Source organism: Lissotriton helveticus, chromosome 2_1, assembly GCF_964261635.1.
Source record: "Lissotriton helveticus chromosome 2_1, aLisHel1.1, whole genome shotgun sequence".
NCBI classification, from domain to species: Eukaryota; Metazoa; Chordata; class Amphibia; order Caudata; family Salamandridae; genus Lissotriton; species Lissotriton helveticus.
The window spans coordinates 539,662,893-539,683,746 of record NC_136059.1 but is presented as its reverse complement, the minus strand read 5'-3'; the positions used below and the strand labels follow the sequence as shown (position 1 = coordinate 539,683,746).

Below are 20,854 nucleotides of genomic sequence, written 5' to 3'. Positions count from 1 at the left end.
TTTCTGTTACTAGCTGCAGTGCTGTCATTTTTGTTATTGACTTAAAATAAGACTCGGAAGGTTATGCCTGTATTTGGGAAATTGTAACAACAAAGGGGGGTTGTGTCCTGCACTGTGGCCGGGTGGGACAACATCTAAGTTTATGAAAAAAGAGGGACACGGTCACTGTTTTGATCTGCCACTTTTTTATTTTGAGCAGAATCGCACCCAAAGGTAATTAATCCTTGGGTGCTTTTTTATGTACTTTTTTTAAGCAAAGGTATGATATAAATTTCAACAATTTTTTTGAACAAGTCTGAGGTTTTTTCGTGGCCGTGCACGGGACATATATTTACATTTACTATGAACACTTTTTACAATACAAAAGACATTAAAGACATTTCATCATTACACATTTACACAATACATTTATCAAAAAAAATTATTTTTGTTGTCTAACTTCACGGTTGTACCCTACCAAATAATTCTACCAGGTTTATATATCAGACATTTTTTGGTTAAAACCTGATCACGCAAAGGCTCAAAACATAATACGTAATTTTATATCCATTACATTCATGGAATTATTGTGGTGCCTTTTGCGGAAAGAGCATTCGTTTTTACGACGAATGTGCCAAAGCCGACGCGTTTCCAAGCCCGTGTTTCATTTGTCGGACTTTTCTTCAGGGCTTATTAGTTGGGTACCTTTTTGTGATGTATGAACTGGTCTATTCTGTTTATTTCAGACTCTTGACTGGCGTTATTACTTCAATGAGCATTCGTGTCTGCCAGTGCATGTCTTCTGGGCCGAAATTATTGAAGGCTTTCTATCGAGAGGCTCACCAGGTTTTCAGGCTCTCGGTATGTTTACACGACGCCGTTGTTTGAGGAAGGGCGACGCCTCTTTCGTTCGAGTCTTATTTGCCGAATACACTGCAATGTTCACTTGTGGCTGCTTGCATCTTGCCGAGTTTTCGCTTCAGTGAGTGAAATGACTCACATACATGTATTGATTTTTGGATATGAAGCGTTCCAGGATTCCCGTAGACGCACAGGACTAGTCTACGTTTATGGCTTAAGTGTGGATGCCTACTAGGTAGAACACATTCCACCAAAATTGTCAAAAGTCTTCCTTCCACATAAATGTACTACAAAAAACAGGGATACAGCAGAAGTCAAAACAAATGGTGAATGTTATAAAAAGCTGGCTTGTTTGTGTCCTATTAATTAGTCAAAAATCGATCTGGTCCAGGCAAATGGTTTTTTACATTTTATTTCAGACGGTTTTGTTTGTTCAGGTGAACCCTGCAGGAGTAACCAAAATCAATCAACTCAGAGTACATTGTGTGATCAAACAATGTAGAGTAAAAAGTAGCTGTAAATCAGTGGATGTTGTGTTTACAGCCTGTGAGTAATCCTGTACAAAGTAGATGGTTAAATGTAAATGTTATGGTATTTATAGAGCGCACCGTCACCAGGCGGTCACCTTGCGGTGTCGCCTATTCGGCTTCCTGGCGCTGATACTCATACCGCTGTGGAACCCCTCCTGGCTTTCCCTGTGAAGTGTCCACTCCTGGGCACCCACAGGGTGAAGCCAGGCATCCTTACTGCTGTTGGGGCCGGTGTGGAGGCTAAGCAAGCTATTGCCCAGAGTTGCAGCATGGGGCCCGTGATTAGAATAGGCACCGAGGCGAGAATTAACAGGTCCGAGGAAATTGAGCCCGAGAACCCGCCGAGGCGGGAATCGAACCCTGGTCCCCTGGCCAGAACTCTGCATCAGGGTCTGCCGCTCTAACCATTGAGCCACACTCCTCCACTGAAAAATGAGGGCATGATCAGCTTCCCAGTTAAAAAAAAATATTTATGCCCCTGTATTTCTGTAGAGAAAACTGCAGAGAAAGAATACCTGTCAGGTTAGTGCATCAGGTCAAAAAGAGGACACTGCTCCTTTTGAGTTCAGCAGCTTCTGTCACCCAGCTTGCACTGTACTAACAGTTTGCCTTAAAGCCTCCGTCCTTTTTTCTGGCTCATGTGTACTTGATCGTAGAACAGTTCTGGGAGAATTTCTCCCAAATTCTTGTTTTTTCCCCTTTAAAATCATTTATTTCTGGCTCTACTGAACCTCATTCACAGCCTCTCAAGATCACCTGTTTTTTCCCACATTTGGGAAGCAAGTTTTTCTCATAATGCCTTCACTTTTTGTGGGAGAGAGGCGTCACTTTTGGGAGGAAGAAGTCTGCTATTAATCCCCTCTCTGTCTGTGTAGTGTGGCATTTACCTACCCATTCAATCAAGTCCTGTAGGTTCTGGCAAGAAAATTCCAGGAGAACCCACAATGACAGGAAATGGATTCACTGAGGGATCAGCTGGAAGATCTAAAAGCAGGACAGGAGAGGAGGAGAGACGGAAGGCCATCAGAGAGGGTAAGTCCTCTACTGAATCTATGCTTTCTCCAAGAAAAGACTCACAGAAGGGGAAATAAAAAGAGAAAAGGTGACAGACCTCATCCCCATCATTCACTTCTCTCTCAGAAATCTCAGGATCACCGGTCCTCGTGGAGGGACGCTTTGGCCGCAACATGTTTGCCATTGAAAGGCTTGACAGAGCTTACGGCGCTGAAATTGGAACCTACCCTGATCATACTGTCTGACACAGAGCAGATCGCCACTGAGAACAAAAATGATGCCATGAGGCAGTTGCTACCGACAAAAAAATAAAATAGGAATACCTTAGTTACATGGGATCTGTAGACTAATTCTTAAGGATTAGATCACATCTTCTTGTCTGGTTCAGTGCAGCACCTTGGTAGGCAGGTACCCTGTTCATGTTTTCACAGGTCACAACAACAAAGCATAGGCTCCCCAGACGTAAATATGCCTAAAGGGAAATTGGCACCCACTCTTGGTTTGGTGTCTTCTCTATTCCTGCAACTGTGTCCTGATATTTGAGAAAGAAAATCAAGTGTAGGCTGAGGGGTGCAGCATTTGAGCTGAGCTGGTATCCTTTTTGTTGCTTATTGCTATATTTGGGTATTAAACTGGTACTAATGAGGTGCAAACAATGCCCAGACAGTGTAACCAAGTTTAAAAATAATGTAGTAAAACCATTACAAAACGTGCTGCATTATGCCGCATAATTAGTCTTTTCTTGCTGCATAATTCATTCAACCCTGCTAGGTAATTTGGCCCTCTCCTGCTGCATAATTTCAGTAGCCCTGAGTATAGTGGCATGGAGTGGTATAGAGAGAGTTAGTATTGTATAGTGGCATAGAGTGGAGTGGCGTTTAATCGAGTGGCGTTTAATCGAGTGGCGTTTAATCGAGTGGCGTTTAATCGAGTGGCGTTTAATCGAGTTCTGCGTCGTTGAGGGGAGCGTCGTGGAGTGGAACAGATGAAGTGGCATAAAGTACAGTAGTGCAGCATAGATTGCAGTGACATGGAGCGCATTGGCTTTGAGTAAATGTAAATGTATTGCGACTTATATAGCGCACATATCACCCGAAGGCATCAAGGCGCTTGCTTAGGGAACCCGTCCTGGTATTCCCCTGTGAGATACCCTGGCAGGGTATCCACAAGGTGAAAGCCAGGCATCCCGCCGCGAGGGGCCATAGTGGAGATTAAGCAAGCTATTGCCCAGAGTCGCAGAGTGTGACCCCGTGAGTCGAGTGGGCACCGGAGCGAGAATTGTCGAGTCCGTGGAATTTTTGAGCCTGAGTCCCGCCGAGGCGGGGAATCGAACCCTGGTCCACGGCCAATCTCAGCTTCCGGGTCTGCCGCCTCTAACCACTGAGCCACGCTTCTCCACTGGTGAAGTGGTTAGAGTCCATTGTCATAGAGTAGAGTGCAGTGAGGTGGACTGGTGCAGCGGCGCGACGCAGAGTGGAGTAGAGTCGTGGTGTAGAGTAGATTGTTTCAGAGTGGAGTTGCATGCAGTGGTGTAGAGTAGACAAGACTGGCATGGATTGATGCGGAGTAGCATAGAATTCAGTGGCGTAGAGTAAAGTGCATTGGTGCCAAGTAGAGTGCTGGGGCATGGAGTACATTGGTTTTTCGTAAGTGGTGCAGAGTGCATTGGCGTATGTCGCAGTGGCGTAGAGTGCAGTGGTTCAAATAAAGTGTAATAGCGTAGAGTGGTGCAATGTAGGTTGTAGTGGCAGAGAGTGGAGTGGTATAGAGTCTACTGGTGTATGGTGGAGCGGTACGGAGTAGGATGCACTGTTGCGGAGTGGCGTCCCCCCCCCTGAATGGAGTGGCGCCCCCAACCCCCCGTGAATGGAGTGGCGCCCCACCCCCTGAATGGAGTGGCGCCCCCCCCCCCCCCCCTGAATGGAGTGGCGCCCCCCCCCCCCTGAATGGAGTGGCGCCCCCCCCCCCCTGAATGGAGTGGCGCTCGCCCCCCCCTGAATGGAGTGGCGCTCGCCCCCCCTGAATGGAGTGGCGCTCGCCCCCCCTGAATGGAGTGGCGCCCACCCCCCCCCTGAATGGAGTGGCGCCCACCCCCCCCTGAATGGAGTGGCGCCCACCCCCCCCCTGAATGGAGTGGCGCCCACCCCCCCTGAATGGAGTGGCGCCCACCCCCCCCTGAATGGAGTGGCGCCCACCCCCCCCTGAATGGAGTGGCGCCCACCCCCCCCCTGAATGGAGTGGCGCCCACCCCCCCTGAATGGAGTGGCGCCCACCCCCCCCTGATGGAGTGGCGCCCACCCCCCCTGAATGGAGTGGCGCCCACCCCCCCCTGAATGGAGTGGCGCCCACCCCCCCCTGAATGGAGTGGCGCCCACCCCCCCTGAATGGAGTGCGCCCACCCCCCCCGAATGGAGTGGCCCCACCCCCCCCGAATGGAGTGCCCCCCCTCCCCTGAATGGAGTGCCCCCCTCCCCTGAATGGAGTGCCCCCCTCCCCTGAATGGAGTGCCCCCCCCCCCCCTGAATGGAGTGCCCCCCTCCCCTGAATGGAGTGCCCCCTCCCCTGAATGGAGTGCCCTCCCCTGAATGGAGTGCCCCCTCCCCTGAATGGGTGCCCCCCCTCCCCTGAATGGAGTGCCCCCTCCCCTGAATGGAGTGCCCCCCCCCCCTGAATGGAGTGGCGCCCCCCACCCCTGAATGGAGTGGCGCGCCCCCCCCCTGAATGGAGTGGCGCGCCCCCCCCCTGAATGGAGTGGCGCGCCCCCCCCTGAATGGAGTGGCGCGCCCCCCCCCTGAATGGAGTGCGCCCCCCCCCCTGAATGGAGTGGCGCGCCCCCCCCCTGAATGGAGTGGCGCCCCCCCCCCCTGAATGGAGTGGCGGCGCCCCCCCCCCTGAATGGAGTGGCGCGCCCCCCCCCCTGAATGGAGTGGCGCCCCCCCCCCCTGAATGGAGTGGCGGGCCCCCCCCCTGAATGGAGTGGCGCCCCCCCCCCCCTGAATGGAGTGGCGCCCCCCCCCTGAATGGAGTGGCGCCCCCCCCCCCTGAATGGAGTGGCGCCCCCCCCCCTGAATGGAGTGGCGCCCCCCTCCGCCCCCCCCCCTGAATGGAGTGGCGCCCCCCCCCTGAATGGAGTGGCGCCCCCCCCCTGAATGGAGTGGGCGCCCCCCCCCTGAATGGAGTGGCGCCCCCCCCCCCCCTGAATGGAGTGGCGCCCCCCCCCCTGAATGGAGTGGCGCCCCCCCCCCCTGAATGGAGTGGCGCCCCCCCCCCCTGAATGGAGTGGCGCCCCCCCCCCCTGAATGGAGTGGCGCCCCCCCCCCCTGAATGGAGTGGCGCCCCCCCCCTGAATGGAGTGGCGCCCCCCCCCCTGAATGGAGTGGCGCCCCCCCCCCTGAATGGAGTGGCGCCCCCCCCCCTGAATGGAGTGGCGCCCCCCCCCCTGAATGGAGTGGCGCCCCCCCCCCTGAATGGAGTGGCGCCCATCTCCCCTGGAATGGAGTGTGAATGGGTGGCGTGAATGGGTGGCGCCCCCCCCTGAAATGGAGTGGGCCCCCTCCCCTGAATGAGTGGCGGCCCCCACCCCCCCCCTGAAATGGGGAGGTGGCGGCCCCCCCCTGGAAAATGGGAGGGTGGCGCCCCCGGAGTGGCGCCCCCCCCCCTGAATGGAGTGGCGCCCCCCCCCCTGAATGGAGTGGCGCCCCCCCCCCTGAATGGAGTGGCGCCCCCCCCCCCTGAATGGAGTGGCGCCCCCCCCCTGAATGGAGTGGCGCCCCCCCCCCTGAATGGAGTGGCGCCCCCCCCCCTGAATGGAGTGGCGCCCCCCCCCCTGAATGGAGTGGCGCCCCCCCCCTGAATGGAGTGGCGCCCCCCCTGAATGGAGTGGCGCCCCCCCTGAATGGAGTGGCGCCCCCCCCTGAATGGAGTGGCGCCCCCCCCCCCTCTGAATGGAGTGGCGCCCCCCCCCCCTCTGAATGGAGTGGCGCCCCCCCCCTCTGAATGGAGTGGCCCCCCCCCCCCCTCTGAATGGAGTGGCGCCCCCCCCTCTGAATGGAGTGGCGCCCCCCCCTCTGAATGGAGTGGCGTCCCCCCCCTGAATGGAGTGGCGTCCCCCCCCCCCAAATGGAGTGACTCCCCCAGAATGGAGTGGCCTAGACTGGAGTGGTGGAAAATGTAGTGGCCTAGACGACAGTGGTACATAGTATAGTAAAGAGGCGTAGAGGCACAGAAGGGATTGGTGCAGAGTAGAGTGTAGTGGCTTAGAGCAGAGTGGCATAGTGTGGAATGGTGCAGAATAGAGCGGAGTGGCGTAGAGTGCAGTGGCGCAGACAGCATGACATTTGACCTCTGATTTTGAATGCACAGCAAATGTAATAAGATAAACAAGATTTAAAGGCCTGTTTACAGAATGCGAAAACTGGTGGACGATTACAGTAAATAGGGTATCGGCCACGGAAGGTACAAACTCAAGCTGTGCATCCTAAAACAAAACTTGCAAGTAGAAAGCATGCAATTGTGAGTTACAAAATACAAAGCCAATGGTAAGCAATGGGTGGTATGCATTCCCAGGGTACTGTCTGGTAGGCTTCGACCTCAAAACTACAAAATCCCTTTCTGTTTTGAGATTTGGACATTTTGAGGTTTTTGCTTGAATTTCTGAGCCTTAGCTGGACCAACCTTCCTCAGGTATTCAACTGGCAGATGCACAGTGGCAGTTACAGTTTCAGACTTGTCCCATGGGGATACAACTTTTTCTTTAAAAATTTCCATTTTTATTTTAGGATTTTTCTGTCCAGAAACAAGCTAAGCATCTGAAAGGCTGTTCTAAACTAGTTCTAGCACTTTCAAACCTGTACTTGACAGTAGGGATGCATACTTTGGGCACATGACTTTCACTGTTCATTTTAGTATGCCTTTGTTTTTTCCATGTAATGTCACAACCACAAGCAGTTATTAATCTGAAATTCCTGGGAAATATAAGGAAAAACTTGATTGCTTTGTTTTGTTAGACAGCAGACTGTATTTGGTTGGATCATCACTGAATGGATTTGGCACACGTGGCAGCGATGCAGATTTGTGTCTCGTTATGCAGGAAGAACTGGTAAGTTAGATTTATTTTTTTTCCTTTCTCATGCAGAAGATCCTAATTAAATGTGTCTAGAAAAATGTTACATAAGGTCTAAAGGGTTTTATAGTGTTTATTTCCACTATTACGGCATATTGTATGTCCTGTGTCTTCTACAAACCTTGTGTTCAGCAGTCAAATCTTAGGTTAAATTGCATACTCCTAGTGGGAGCAGACTAACTGCATAATACCATGTCTGCATCTTTTTTTCACGTTGATCACTTTTTTGTGGCCCTTCCTATTAACATCTAAGTTAGCAGCCACAGTAACTTGCATTCTTCCCATATGCCACCATTTATGTTGGTAGAGCACACACACTGTGCATTGCTGTTAAGAGGAAAGTTGACATTTTAGCATGATGCTTCTGTTACATGGAATCCTTTGAAAGTATGGATTGTTAGTATGGATGTTTCAATGGGAGCACAAATACAGAGGGTACGGTATAGACTAACATCATGTAAAAAAAAAATATTTTTTTAATTGATTTTCAAACAACCAACATCTAGGGCAGCAATGCAATATCAAATGTGTAATATATTTCAAGCTGCTTCTTACTGTACCCCCGCCCACTTCCCTCCTCCGCCACCGGTGTGCCTCCATAGCGTGATCCATAAACAATTAGGGTGCATCAGAATGTAGTACAGTAGCAACAATGAACAACAGTAATGCAGTACAAGGCATACATTTACATTAGAGATCACTATTCGTCCCACTGATCGTACCCTGGTTCACTCTCCTTGCGCCATGGTGCCAGTTGGATCCCTTCGGTCATCCACGTTCGATCCCTACTCCAAACCTGTTTCTGGAGCCTACAGTGTTGCAATTACGGCCTCCCACGCCCTTGCCACCTCTTGCGCTTTGTCATTATTGGTGCATAGGGCCTGTTGTAACCTAAGTGTACCTTCACTCCGTGTCCACTTGAGCAATTCCACCCGCCATCTCCCCACTCCTGGTCCCCTCGCTGATTTCCAATGCAGTGTGATTTCCCTCTTTGCTAATATGTTCCCAGGTCTATAAATGTACTTGTTACTTTCGTTTTAGCGGTATGTGGGAACCAGTGTAGTAAACAAGTGCCCAGGCCTAGTTTTATCGTACGATCAGTTATACTACACAGCAGTTCCAACACTTCTGTCCAATATGTCCCCAAACTCGTACATCCCCACATTATGTGCCGGAAGTCTGCTCCCTCCAATCTACATCTCGGGTATTGAGCGGCTGCCCCATTGAAATATTGATTAAGCTTGGTTGGTGTCAAGTACGCCCTATGCAAGACATAGAATTGTATCAATTGAAATCTAGCATTCCTCATGCTCTTCCAGGCCCTTCTAAAAAACTGAGCCCATGTTTTTTCAGGGATTTCCCTGCCAAGGTCCACCTCCCACTTCTCCTGCAACGTGCGGAATGGTTCCGGAGCCTCAGTCAGCATGCGCCTGTAAAGGCACGTTATGGCCTTAACAGTACCCGCTGCCATTACCACATATTGGCACACCATTGTGGTCCGCGGTTCTGACAAGCCCCGCCCCTAATATCGCTGTATTGCCGAAACAAGCGCTGAGTGCAGCAAATAATCCCCTTGCGGGAGATCGTATTTATGTTGAAGGGTCTGAAATGTCAACAGGGTTTCGTTTTCGTAGAGGTCTCCTAGCACTTGTATTCCCAACTCTTCCCAGTTAGCTAGTGCCATCCAACCCCTGCCATGCAGGAAGGCCGTGCACATACCCAGCGGTATCTCCGGAGCATACAGGTGAGTGAATCCAGCCCGGCGTTTGCTCCTATTCCAGCACAACTGTAGCGTCCTCTCTTCAGCAGTGAGAGGTTCAAGACGCATCTTCTGCTGAAGCACTATACAGGACAAGATATAGCATGGGAGCCACCGCCCTTCGGGTCATCCGGGCCCTGGAACTCCTGAGCTACAGCTTGAATGTGCCATTGCAATTGCGCTGCTAAATAGTAACATTCAAAGTCCGGCACTGCCATACCCCCATCAGCTCTCAGGCGCGGCATTGTAGCCATAGCAATCCTCCGTCTGCGCGACCCCCAGATAAACCCTACAGCGATAGAGCGGGGCTGTTGGAAGATTCATACCGGCACCCAGATTGGCAACGTCTGAAAATAATACAATAAACGCGGGAGCGCCGCCATCTTCAGGAGTGCCACCGACCCACTACCGATAATGGTAACGTACTCCAAAACACAAAACTGCCCCCAAGTCTGCCTATGGCCTGACCCAAATTAGCCTCCAGCAAATCCTCAGGGGTATGATAAAAGTGGGTGCCCAGGTAAGGTAAACAGCAGGGTTCCCAGCGGATGCCTGCCACCTGCAAAGGATTCAGCACAGCCGGGGCCACCGGAAACAAACAAGTCTTTGCCCAGTTCACCCTCAGCCCCGAGTACTGCCCAAACTCATTGAGCAAGTGTTGTGCGCCCTCCAAAGCTGTATCCTTGTTTGCGAGAAAGATCAGCAAATCATCCGCATAGAGGGAGATATACTGCATGTCCCTACGGAGGTATAAACCAGGATAATACCTCCCCAACCGGGCATGGGAGGCCAGAGGCTCGATGGCCAAGGCAAACAACAACAGAGAGAGTGGGTGTTGGACTTTGGCCCTTGTGTTCGATGAGCCTAAGAGAGGCTTGAGGCACTACCAGTGTTCCGGGTCCCCCGTGAGGGACCCCCACAGCCCAGTGAGGCTGCATCTGTGATTCATTTTGAGCCCAGAGAGGTTCTAGGGGAAATTCTATTTGCCAGAGCCTGCGAGGCTCTAGTGGGTGGCCACATCCTCCTCAATTGCACCAGTTGCCCAGCACTTTGTGGGCAACTGCTACGTTTAGGACCCTGACTTTGGACACAGGGCGTCCTAGCCCCAGAGAGGCCAGTTGGCCTAGGGACAGTCACAGGTGGTGACTTACGTGAGTTTGGCGCAATTGTTATTGTTTTTGCACCTCTGAATGTATTGTTTATGCGTCATGTGCCTTTACACCTCTGAATGAATGTTATGCATTGCATCATGTGTTTTCCTCTTACACCCCTACAGGTATTGTAATACATAGGTGGTTGTTTTCTCCCTAGTACAGGTGGTGCTAGTGAGATCCTGGTTACCAGTAATTACTGGTTGTGCGCTCTATTGTTATATTGTGTGCTATTTTGTGCTAAAGTAATTTTACTTTCTGAAAGTGCTACTTCTGATTCCTGACAGTGGTCCAGGTGGCCCTGTCTTGTACAATATCCCCTGTAAATTCTGCCCGTGCCCCTGGCACATTGTAAAGTGTGTGTTTTATCTAATGTGTTTTGGTGTAATACAAAGGCTATTTTTTATATAACCTTGTGTGGAGTTTCCTTTGTGGTGGGCCTTTGGTTGTTGTTGCTGGGGTGCGTGCGCAAATACTTAGCCTACATCGCCTCCAAGTTTAGCCTTGCTGCTCGCGCCACGTTACCTAGAGGGTGAGTAGGGGTTATCTTGGCGTGTAACTCCCTTGCCCTGACTTGGGTGTGGTGGTCTCTGACTGACTTTGGCGAAAGCCCTGGCCAGCCGGGGATCCCATTTCCAACAGTGGGCATCCCTGTCTAGTGCCCCCGTCCTACCTGGCAGACTAATGAGATTGTCGCGTCCGTCCGCACTTGCGCCGACGCCAACTGATAAAGGAACTTTGTCCACCCTACAAAGGAGTCCCCAAGTCTGAACGCGTGTAGGACCCGATATGAATACTGCCACTATAAGCTATCGAACGCCTTTTCAATGTCAACTGAGAAAACCGCCGCTGTAGGGGTCTCGCTATGGTCCTCATCCAAAATCCGCAGAAGGCGTCGTGTATTAGTTGCGGTATTACGCTTTGGGATAAAGCCCGCCTGGTCAGAATGTACCAGTTGCGTCATATGGGGAAGAAGCCGAGTTGCAAGTATCCTACTCAAAATCATGTAGTCAGTTAACATTGATAGAGGGCGGTAAGCTGACCTAGACAAAGAGTCCTTACCTGGTTTTAGCAACAGGATAATGATAGCCTCGCGTGTGGAAACTGGCAATCTTCCCAAATTGCAGGCTTCCAGATAAACCGCAAGCAATTTGGGGGCCAGGATACCAACATATGTCGAGTAAAATTCAATCGGTAGACCATCTGCCCCCGGGGTCTTCTTACACGCCATATGTTTTATTGCACTACGAACTTCCCCCAATATGATCTCCTGCCCCAACGTGTCCTCCTGGTCGGTATCAAGACCAATCGAACCCCCCACCCCTTACTAGTCACTGGAGACACCGCATAAGTTCAGGCATCAACAATGCTGTCCCTGGAGTAACATGTGGCTGAGTAACACTCCCCACATTCGTCGGAATCCGTTCCTGCCGACCCTTTTTCCGAGTCTGTCACTTCCAGCAGTGTTGTGCCGCTCGCCTGTGAAATCTGTTACTGCCTGCAGGGCTGCTGACCTCCCTCTCTGTCTGTCTCGTGGAAGGCTTCTGTGTCCGAGGACACCGTCTTCTGATACGCCTTGTACGGTGCGGTTGCGGTGCCTCCGTTGTCTGCCCTCTGGTGCTCCCTGCTCCGTCCGTCCCCGCCCGGTAGGTTTCCAACCGGCTCCACGCCTCATCAGGGTCATTATGAAAGACTGTTTTGCCATCCAGGGTCACTCGCAAGCCCGCAGGGAACATCAGGGAGTATTGAATGCCCTTGCCTCGGAGGGCCTTCTTAACCGCCAGAAACTAGGCACGATGGCGTCGTACATCAAAAGTATAATCTGATAACAGTGACACGTTATTATTTTCCACTCTACAGGGCCCTGCGCTGCGTGCTTTCTGGAGCAGGAGGTCCCTGTCTTTGTAATGGAGCAAGCGGGCCACCACAGGCCTGGGCGGTCTTCCAGGTGTCGACGGACGGGCAGGCACCCTGTGCGCCCTCTCCAGGGTGGTGAATGGCGTCAAGCCCTCCGGTGCAACCTTGGTACGCAGCCACTGTTCCAGGTAGTCAATCATGCTGTCTCCTTCCACTCCTTCCGGAAGGCCCACTACCCTTATGATGTTCCTTCTATTACGCCCTTCCGCATCTTCGGCCCTCCTTTCCAGCACTCGGAGCCTGCGAGTGACCTCTCCCATCTGGACATCCATTGCTTTCTGAGCCGGTTCTAAGACCTCCAAGGTATCCTCAGCTTGCTTCACGCGGTCGGCCAGCTTCCCATGATCTGCCCGTAGGAGTCCCAGCCCTAGTGACACCTGAGCAATGTCCTGTTGGAGCGCCTCCTTTGTGTCCGTGATAGCTCAGAGGATCTGGTCTACCTGTTGTTGCATCAGCCCCTCTGGAGGCGGCTCAACCACGTCTCGCCTCTGCTGCTCCACCATGCCATCCTCTGGTCCCTGCCGGCCTCGTGGCGTCCCCATGGGAGTCAGTCTACCTGGCCCTCAGCCCTGGTCTCACCTTCCAACACCTCCCTTAGTACGGCGACGCAAGTTCCCGAGCAAGATGGGGGTACGGGTTCTCCGAGCCACCAGCCCTTGCCGCCCACAACGCTGCCCTGGGTTCCTCACCCGTCCTTCTCCCTGTAGGTGACCCAGCTGGGCAGTCCACTCTTAGGCGAAACCTCCAGCCGCCAGACAAGGGAGTAGCAAGTCCAACAGGACCACAGCGGCCTTATCAACAATTCCCCACACTCTAGGTAGCCCAGCAGAGTTCTCCCGCTCACAGATCCAGCCGCCACGGGAGAAGGGCCCAGCAATCAAACCCCTGAGCAAGTACTCTGATCCGGGGTTAAAGGCCGCTTCAAGTCATAGGGGGTAACCACTCCTGCCCACCAGTGTTGCTGCTCCCTCAATCACCACGGCACCCCCAGCCGGGCACGTCTCCAGCTTTGGGGCACCACACTGTACCTCAGGCTACTCTTGCGCTGCCAGCCGGGTAGCTGTGCCGTTCAGTCTTCGCCGTCTACCTCGGGGGTCAGTTCTTAGCTCCTAAGCATCTCCATCGCGGTAGCCCACTCACGCTGGGGCGTCCTGCTAGTCCACACTATTGCGCACTGGTCAAGCCGCGGGCGGCACCACGTCGCCTCGAGCTCGCGAGGTCTGGGGCCCCCAGTAACGTGCCGCGCCCCTTGCCCCTTACCCCAGCCCGTAGGGCAGAGCGGGATCTCCCACCAGCCAGGTCCAGATATCCTTTTGCGGCCAAGCAGACAGGCAGCAAATTATTGCATTTGCCGCGGCCGAGCGTAGAGGCCATTTCGCCCCCGGTATCAGTTCAACTACCGGTCATGGGCCGCCACCCGGGACCCTCGCTCGTCCTATTGCACCAGATCGCCAGTTAGAGCGCGGTCCTCCTGGCCTCTCCTGCACCGGCAACTCGCTGCACTGCTGCATTCGGGCACTCCCGGGACACCCCAGGGGTTGCGGCGCCAGCAACCTCCACACCTTCCGTATAGCTCACAGGGGGCAGACTCCCGCTGCAGATGCCCTGCACAGCAGCTCTCGAAGGGAGAAAGCCCTCGCCTCTCCAGGACTTCAGTCTACGCCTCCTTCTGGGCCCTGCTCGTAGATCCGACTGCGGAGATGGCGCCATTTCCTGCCTACGCAGGCCGGGTCCCCCACCTCAGAGCGCCGTAGCTCGTGGTCAGGCGGTAACAAAACTCTCAATCGTGGACAGTGCAGGCCCCACATCTGGCGGCGCCCTCCCAGAGTCACAGGAGAACCAACCCGGCACTACGTGCAGGATAATCGGTGAGGCGCGGAACCCTCTGCTCACGCGACCGTCCTCATCGGCGTCCAAATCACGCCCCCCAGATTAACATCATGCAGTGTGGTTAGCCTTAGTTTCTTTGGTCAGTAGAACATCTTGGTAACAAGATTAACTCTGAAGGCAAGTCAGTGGCTTAAGGGAAGGTAGCTCATGTTGGTTGACTTTCTTATACACTAATCTCAGAATTACTGTTTGTTGTGCGTTTTTGTCCAGCATCCCATGCATACTTATCTTTTTATTTCTTGTTGAGTATTTAAATATGTTAGTATATGTAAGTTGTTAAAGGTCCAGCCTCTGTTTAAGTTCTGGGATTTCTAATCTGAATAGCAAACAGTATGGGTTGATCTGAATTCAAATCTTGTGGTATCTTCTGCATCCTGAACGAGAGCTAACTTTTACATATGGTGGAATAATCATGTGGTACTTACAGGCAGTGCTCACACTGTCACAGTATCCGTGTGGTCTGTTGTGACGAGTCCTGTGCATGACTTGGAAAGCTGTGAGGTCATGCTGTGCCTGCCATGTTTTCATTTTTTGTTACAGTAGACCCTGTCTGCAAACCTATTGGACGTGGTCCAACAAGAGACATACTACATTGGAAACTAGCTGTGCAGAAAGCAAGTGCTCTTAAACTGTACCCTAGTCATAGTAAGGGTGAATGACTCCTTCTACCATGGTATGAGGTTACTGGTGTAATGGCACAGGCGTAATGTTCAGTGTTCAGGCCTTTTTACCTGGGAGCTTGTTACTGACCCTCTCTTGGAAAGTACTATCAAGACTCCTACATCTAGGCTACCTGCCACTCATGTATCACACCTGTATAGAAGGAGTCTACAAAATGATGGTCTTCCCTGTAAGCTGGCCTTTGTAGATAATGAGCATGACAGTTTGTCTGTTCCATTGTTCAGGTTCCCCTTCCCGAACCAGGAGTTAACATTTGTGTAGGTTTCACCTTGGTCCCAGTGAAACCATTTTTCTGTGTTATGGGAGCTTTATGGCTGTACATGTCTTGATCAGATACACCTACTGAGCAGGACTAACTTTGACCGATCTAACTTTTCATGTTTGGGTCCCACAAGGGTCTTCTCTCTCACCTACCCTCTTCAACCTTTTTATGGAGCCATTAGCTGAAATCTTGAACTTCTCTAACATTCATAACCACATGTATGCTGATGCCACCCAACTGTACTTGAACATCTCTTTTCCAGAAGACATTAGGGACCTCAGTACTACTCTACTTGACACCCAAAATTGTCTAACCTACAACCACGTCATACTTAATGCCATCAAAATGGAATTCCTCCTAATCGTACCACCCAATCACCTGCCCTATATTGTTCTATGGATGAATCATCTTTCTTCTCTTAACTGTACACCGCACATTGAGTTTGCAAGATCTTTGGGAATAAATCTGGACAAGAATCCGAACATGCAGGAGCACATCATTACTGCCACCAAAGGCGTGAACTACCAAATTAACATTTTAAGGAAATTCAAAACCTTCCTCCATAAGGATGACTTTAAAACAATGGTCCAAGCTCTAGTCATCCCCAGGTTGGACTATAGAAGTGTTATCATGTGTCTCCTCCCCAGAGCTAAGCTGTCAACTCTAGGGAATCTCTCAGTGCGGCTGTCAGACTCCTCACAGGAACAAAAAGAAACAAACGCATCACCCCTGATCTAAAAGCTCTACAATGTTTCCCTTATGAAGCAAGGGTTCCGTTAAAAATTGCTTGCATTACCCATAAAGCACTTCAGGACAACACTCCTAGGTACTTGGCAGAAAAGCTAGAATTTTATGGTGGATGCAGATCCTCTCGGAGCACCAGCACTTTGGTACTGAAACCACATAAATTCCTTAAAAAGAAAACTTGCAACAAGCCTGTTATGAACCCCAATGTATCCCAATATAGGCCTTGGTAGTTACACAACCTTTTACCTACATCTGTCCTACCATTGTTCTACATAACCGGTTTTGCAATGACCTTTTACCTATTTAGATGCTACATGACTATTGTGTGGTTTTCTTCGAAAACTAGCCTCATGTATTATGCATGAGGATTCTCAGTATTGGATCAGGATTACCGTCTTCTGCATTATAACTCTGTATATGTTGACCTCTATTGTCATCCTTGCCGACAACCCCATAGTACACTTCTAGGTAGAACCCCTGAGGGTACCTTTTGGGTATATAAGCACTACATCTTCACTGGGCAAACCAGAGGCGAACGACTTCCATTCTGACACAAGACACTGAGGTCCCTGCACACAGACACTCCAGCACTCAGTGGTCTGACATTCATTGCGGGGTGCCCATCTCGAGACCAAAACGGGGGTCCTTCATTCTCTCACATCAGGTAATGGGGTTGGCTCTATCCTAAGGGGATTCATGGCTACACACCTACATACATGCTAGGTACACTTAGGCACATTTAGTTAGGGTTTGCATCATAGGAGTACACATTATTACTGTCCTGTATCCTTATGCCTGCATATATTCATTGTTCTAGCACTTTGGTAGAATTCTACCTTTTCTTTACTGTGTTGGTGCTTATAACTATATATTTGTTTCTGTCTCATGGTTGTTGCAGCACACGTATTTTACACTAGAATGACGCTGGTTCAATAAATGCTTATTGAAAACATCCCCACCGTTTATTCTTTGTATTTCTCTGAGACAAAGTGAGCACGAGTGACTGAGCGAAAAGTACTGTACTGTTTCCATGATCCCTGAGGGGTCAGGGTTGTCATGTTCGATAGTTGCCAGAAACTATGCGCTTCTTGGTAAGAGGTGTTCGTAGTGGCACTGTGAGCTAGCAGGACTAACAGACTTGCATATGCTTTGGGGGTGTCTGGAATCAGTCTGGACACCAATCCCTTAGTTTATGTTGTCAATTTGCGCAGATCCTATATAGATTTGTAGAAACTACACTACAAGCCTTCTCTGGTATTGCTCCAAGAATTTGGACCTCACTACTACTCGAAATCAGACTGATTCCCTCAACTGCATCATTCAAAAAATACTACTACTTATAAACACGTTTCTGCCCTAGGTCTCACAACTTGGCTCATGATCTACACCTATGATTATTGCTAGACTTTCGGAACTTGTCCATTATCTAATTGACTTGTCCTAGTTCTATTACCTGTCCCAATTTGTGAATTTACGATTGTTGTTGCTTGCTCTCTTATTTATTCTCTTTTCTTTTGTCCAGATCTGCTGTAAAGCACTCTGATACCCTCACGGGTCATGTTCACACTATATAAAACTTTTTAAATAAATAGAAATAAAACAAATAACGTTACTCCTGCTGCAGAATGCTTGTCTAGACGAGGGAACAGACCACTGTGCATAATCTATGCACTAGAGGAAACTTTGAACTTACAAATCTAGATTTTGATTAGTCAGACGTCCCTACTATGCCTCAAGCATTGATAAATTATGCCCCACTGAACCTTATGCAAGGAACATAACATGAGTGTGAAGGATAAGCTTTTGTCAGGGATGAGCATTTGCTTGCGCTACCCTCTTGAACTCTTAAGAATCTTTGCTCCTCCTACTGCTAAGAAGATGGGAAAAGTAACTACACATTATGGAGAGTAGCACGCCATTAAGTAAGCATGGAGGCCACCTCAACAGAGTAAGCCTCCCTGACATGACTACATGTTTCCTCCAAGCTGGACAGAAGAGCAAATTTGCCTTTTTTGTGGAGTTGTAAAACACTCTCCTGGTTTTTGGTCCGTGATAATTTATGCGTTTCACCTAACTTGCCTTTTCCCCTCCCTTCTCATGGTATTCCCTCCCAACCATGGAAAATCTTTAGTCTAGCTAATGCTGGAGCTCTGTATTGGCCGCGTTCCACAAGCGTGATCACTGTCGTCAGTCGTCAGTCGAGGCGTGGCGACGTAGGTGGGAGGGGAGGCTGCAGGCGGTGAGTGCGCGGCGTGTGTGAGCCGCGGTGTTCGAGAGCCGGAAAAGAAGGAGCCGGGAGCAGGGTCGTTGGGCAGCTGCTCGTTTGCAGTCTTGAGACGGGAGATCGGCCGAATCACGGTAAGGTGGCAGCGCAGCCAGCGCACGTGAGGGGTACAAGGTGCAAGGTACAGGGGGTTCAGGGGCACAGAGGCTGTCTGGGAGGTAACCATCGCTGCTGACGGGCTCTGGGGTGCAGGTGCTCCCGGGCGGATTTTCTTCTGCCCCCCCCCCCCCCGAATCACGCAGGTTGCGCGGCGCGCTGAGCCCCTCGTGCCTAGACCACTCTCCCGAGTTTCTTGGCCCTGACTACCTCTTGCGGTTCTCCGCAGTACCCTGTGCTCTTTCAAGGCTCTTGGCGGGTGGCTCCACTCATTTGTGCTCCCTGCCCTTAGTCAACCCCCTGCCTCTTCGCCCGCTAACCTGGCCTGCAGACAATATTCACAAGTTCTGGGGCTGCTCCTCCTGCACCTCACCCCAGAGCCCGCCTAGGTCTCGACCATTCCGGCCAGGCCTTGCTGGCTTCGCCCTTGGGTGACAGCTGGTGGGGTCAAGGTCGGGGGGGGTCTGCGGGCCTAGGGTAGGTTGGACTAGGTGAGCAGGGGGGTGCCACTTGCTATACATATATATAGCTAAACAGTTGCACAGTAACAACGCACGGTGGCCAAAACTTTAAATCACGCTGCAATAAAGCTGCGAGCCCGGCTTAGCTTAGTTCAGCCGAGCCCTGGCATGATACAGAGAAGATCCTAACCATACGTCGGAACATGAGGTCCGGAAAAATAAGGAAGTATACGGCGCCATCAAAGCGAAAGAAGCCCAATCAATCAGATGCTGCCAAGGCGTCAAACCAGGTCAACTACGGGCCAAAATCTAAAAAATCCCTAAGCCTGCGGGATTACTTTAGAAAAACGCCAACAAAGACTGTTGCACTGCCACAACCATTTTTCCAACCTCCGGAGGTAACCGCTACCATGATCCCGGCTCAACCAGGGCTGATCCAATTGGCTTCACCGCAACATTGGGCATTTGAAACCAAAAAGGTGATAGAATCACCAGAAGTTTATATCTTTGGATCCACCAATAAAAATGTACTGAGGAAGTGGCGAAACGACGAAACTTCCAACGCAAATGGCAAAGACGACAAAACTTCCATCCCAATAGTAACATTTTTCAATATGCCCGATCTCCATCGGGCAAGCTTCCCGTGTCCTCAGCTGAGGATAAAGGATCACCTCACCCAGTGCAAATCCAGTTGGAGGGCACTTTGTGTACAACAAAGGCCCCCTCAGCCCTAACACAGTCCCCTGAAACTCGCACGATCATTCCAATGGAGCTTCCGGTGGTCTTGCCCCGGCAAACAACGACGGTGCAACTCCATGGGCATGACAACCCTGCGCTTCTTAACAGCAGTCTGCTGTCCTTAGCCTCACAAACAACAACCACTCCCAACTGTTTCACCAGTCTTAAGCCCTTTGCATATGATATTCTCGCTACCTGGATTAACAAAGGACTCACTGCAGAATCAGTTAGATCCGCCTGACCCTAATGATCAGCTCATCTCAGACCTATCTCTTTTTTTCAAGACCACTCAAAATTCCCCTAAGCACATTTCAAACGAAGAGTCGAACACCGAAGATCACACAGCAACCAGTGCCTGGCAGCAACTCCTCCAGACCCTCCAACAAACTGTTAACGCATTAAACTACCACTCGGTAAAATTGGAGGTGCAGGTCGACCTATTAAACACCCTGGCCTTATTCACGTCTGGGATCGACAGCAAACTAGACAAATTAAACAACCTAATCTTAAGGGCGCAAGCCTCTACGAAGCTATCTCAACCAGTTTGCTGCTGCTCCCCAATCATAGACTCCCTCTCTCTGCTTCCAGAATGCCTGACTACTGTCATAAGCGAAGTCAAGTTGATGAGGGGAGGAAACGCCCCTATTATACCCTCCTCCCCCACACAGAAAAAACAGCAACACCTTACCCAAGAACCTGTCAAGTGGAATGCAAATATGACGGAAGGGGCGGCGCCAAGAGCAGGAATAACCACCGGCCCAATTGAGCCGATCGGGCAGGGCCACTGTGGTCAATTACTACCAAAGTTGACAGATGACAACGGTCCCCCACTGACTTCAACTGGGCCTACAATTAGCCGAGATCAACCTGTCGGGTCAAAAGACAGCCCAGTGCTCCAGACAGCTCCAACAGTGGCAATTACCCCAGCGCTCCCCCCATTATGCAGTAAGAGAGAGCGCAAACGCCAGCGAAAAAATAGAAACAAACTCAGGCTAAGCACCAATGTGACTCACCAGAAACTCTTCCCTCTCTTTGTAAAACCAGAAAACAAAAAATCCCCCACCAAAATCAGTGTATTATCGCCCATGACAAAGCAAAATGGAGAAATTCCAGGAACGACCCAACAACCAGCAAGGAGCAACCAGGACCAAAGTAAGCCAAGAACGGACCCAGAAATGGACGAACCCAGTGCACCCACCGAAATAACATGGCTGAGCCCTGATAAGACAAGTGCAACTGGGCCCAAGACAGCACCAGGAAACCCTAAGTTACCGATGGCTCCAACTCCACCCGGAAAGGACAATGCAACGTTAAGATCAAATTACTCCAAACCCATCTGTAACAACCTAACAACTCTGATCA

General features: G+C 51.0%; 1 protein-coding gene across 1 annotated transcript in view; it reads left to right on the top strand.

The window, feature by feature from the left end:
* Window positions 1–20,854, top strand: part of TENT2 (terminal nucleotidyltransferase 2) — a 583,214-nt gene that overhangs the window by 137,125 nt on the left and 425,235 nt on the right. Inside the window, exon 6 of the mRNA XM_078677766.1 lies at window positions 7,391–7,482. Coding sequence (XP_078533892.1) covers window positions 7,391–7,482 — 92 coding nt within the window. The remainder of the gene's footprint in view (window positions 1–7,390; window positions 7,483–20,854) is intronic.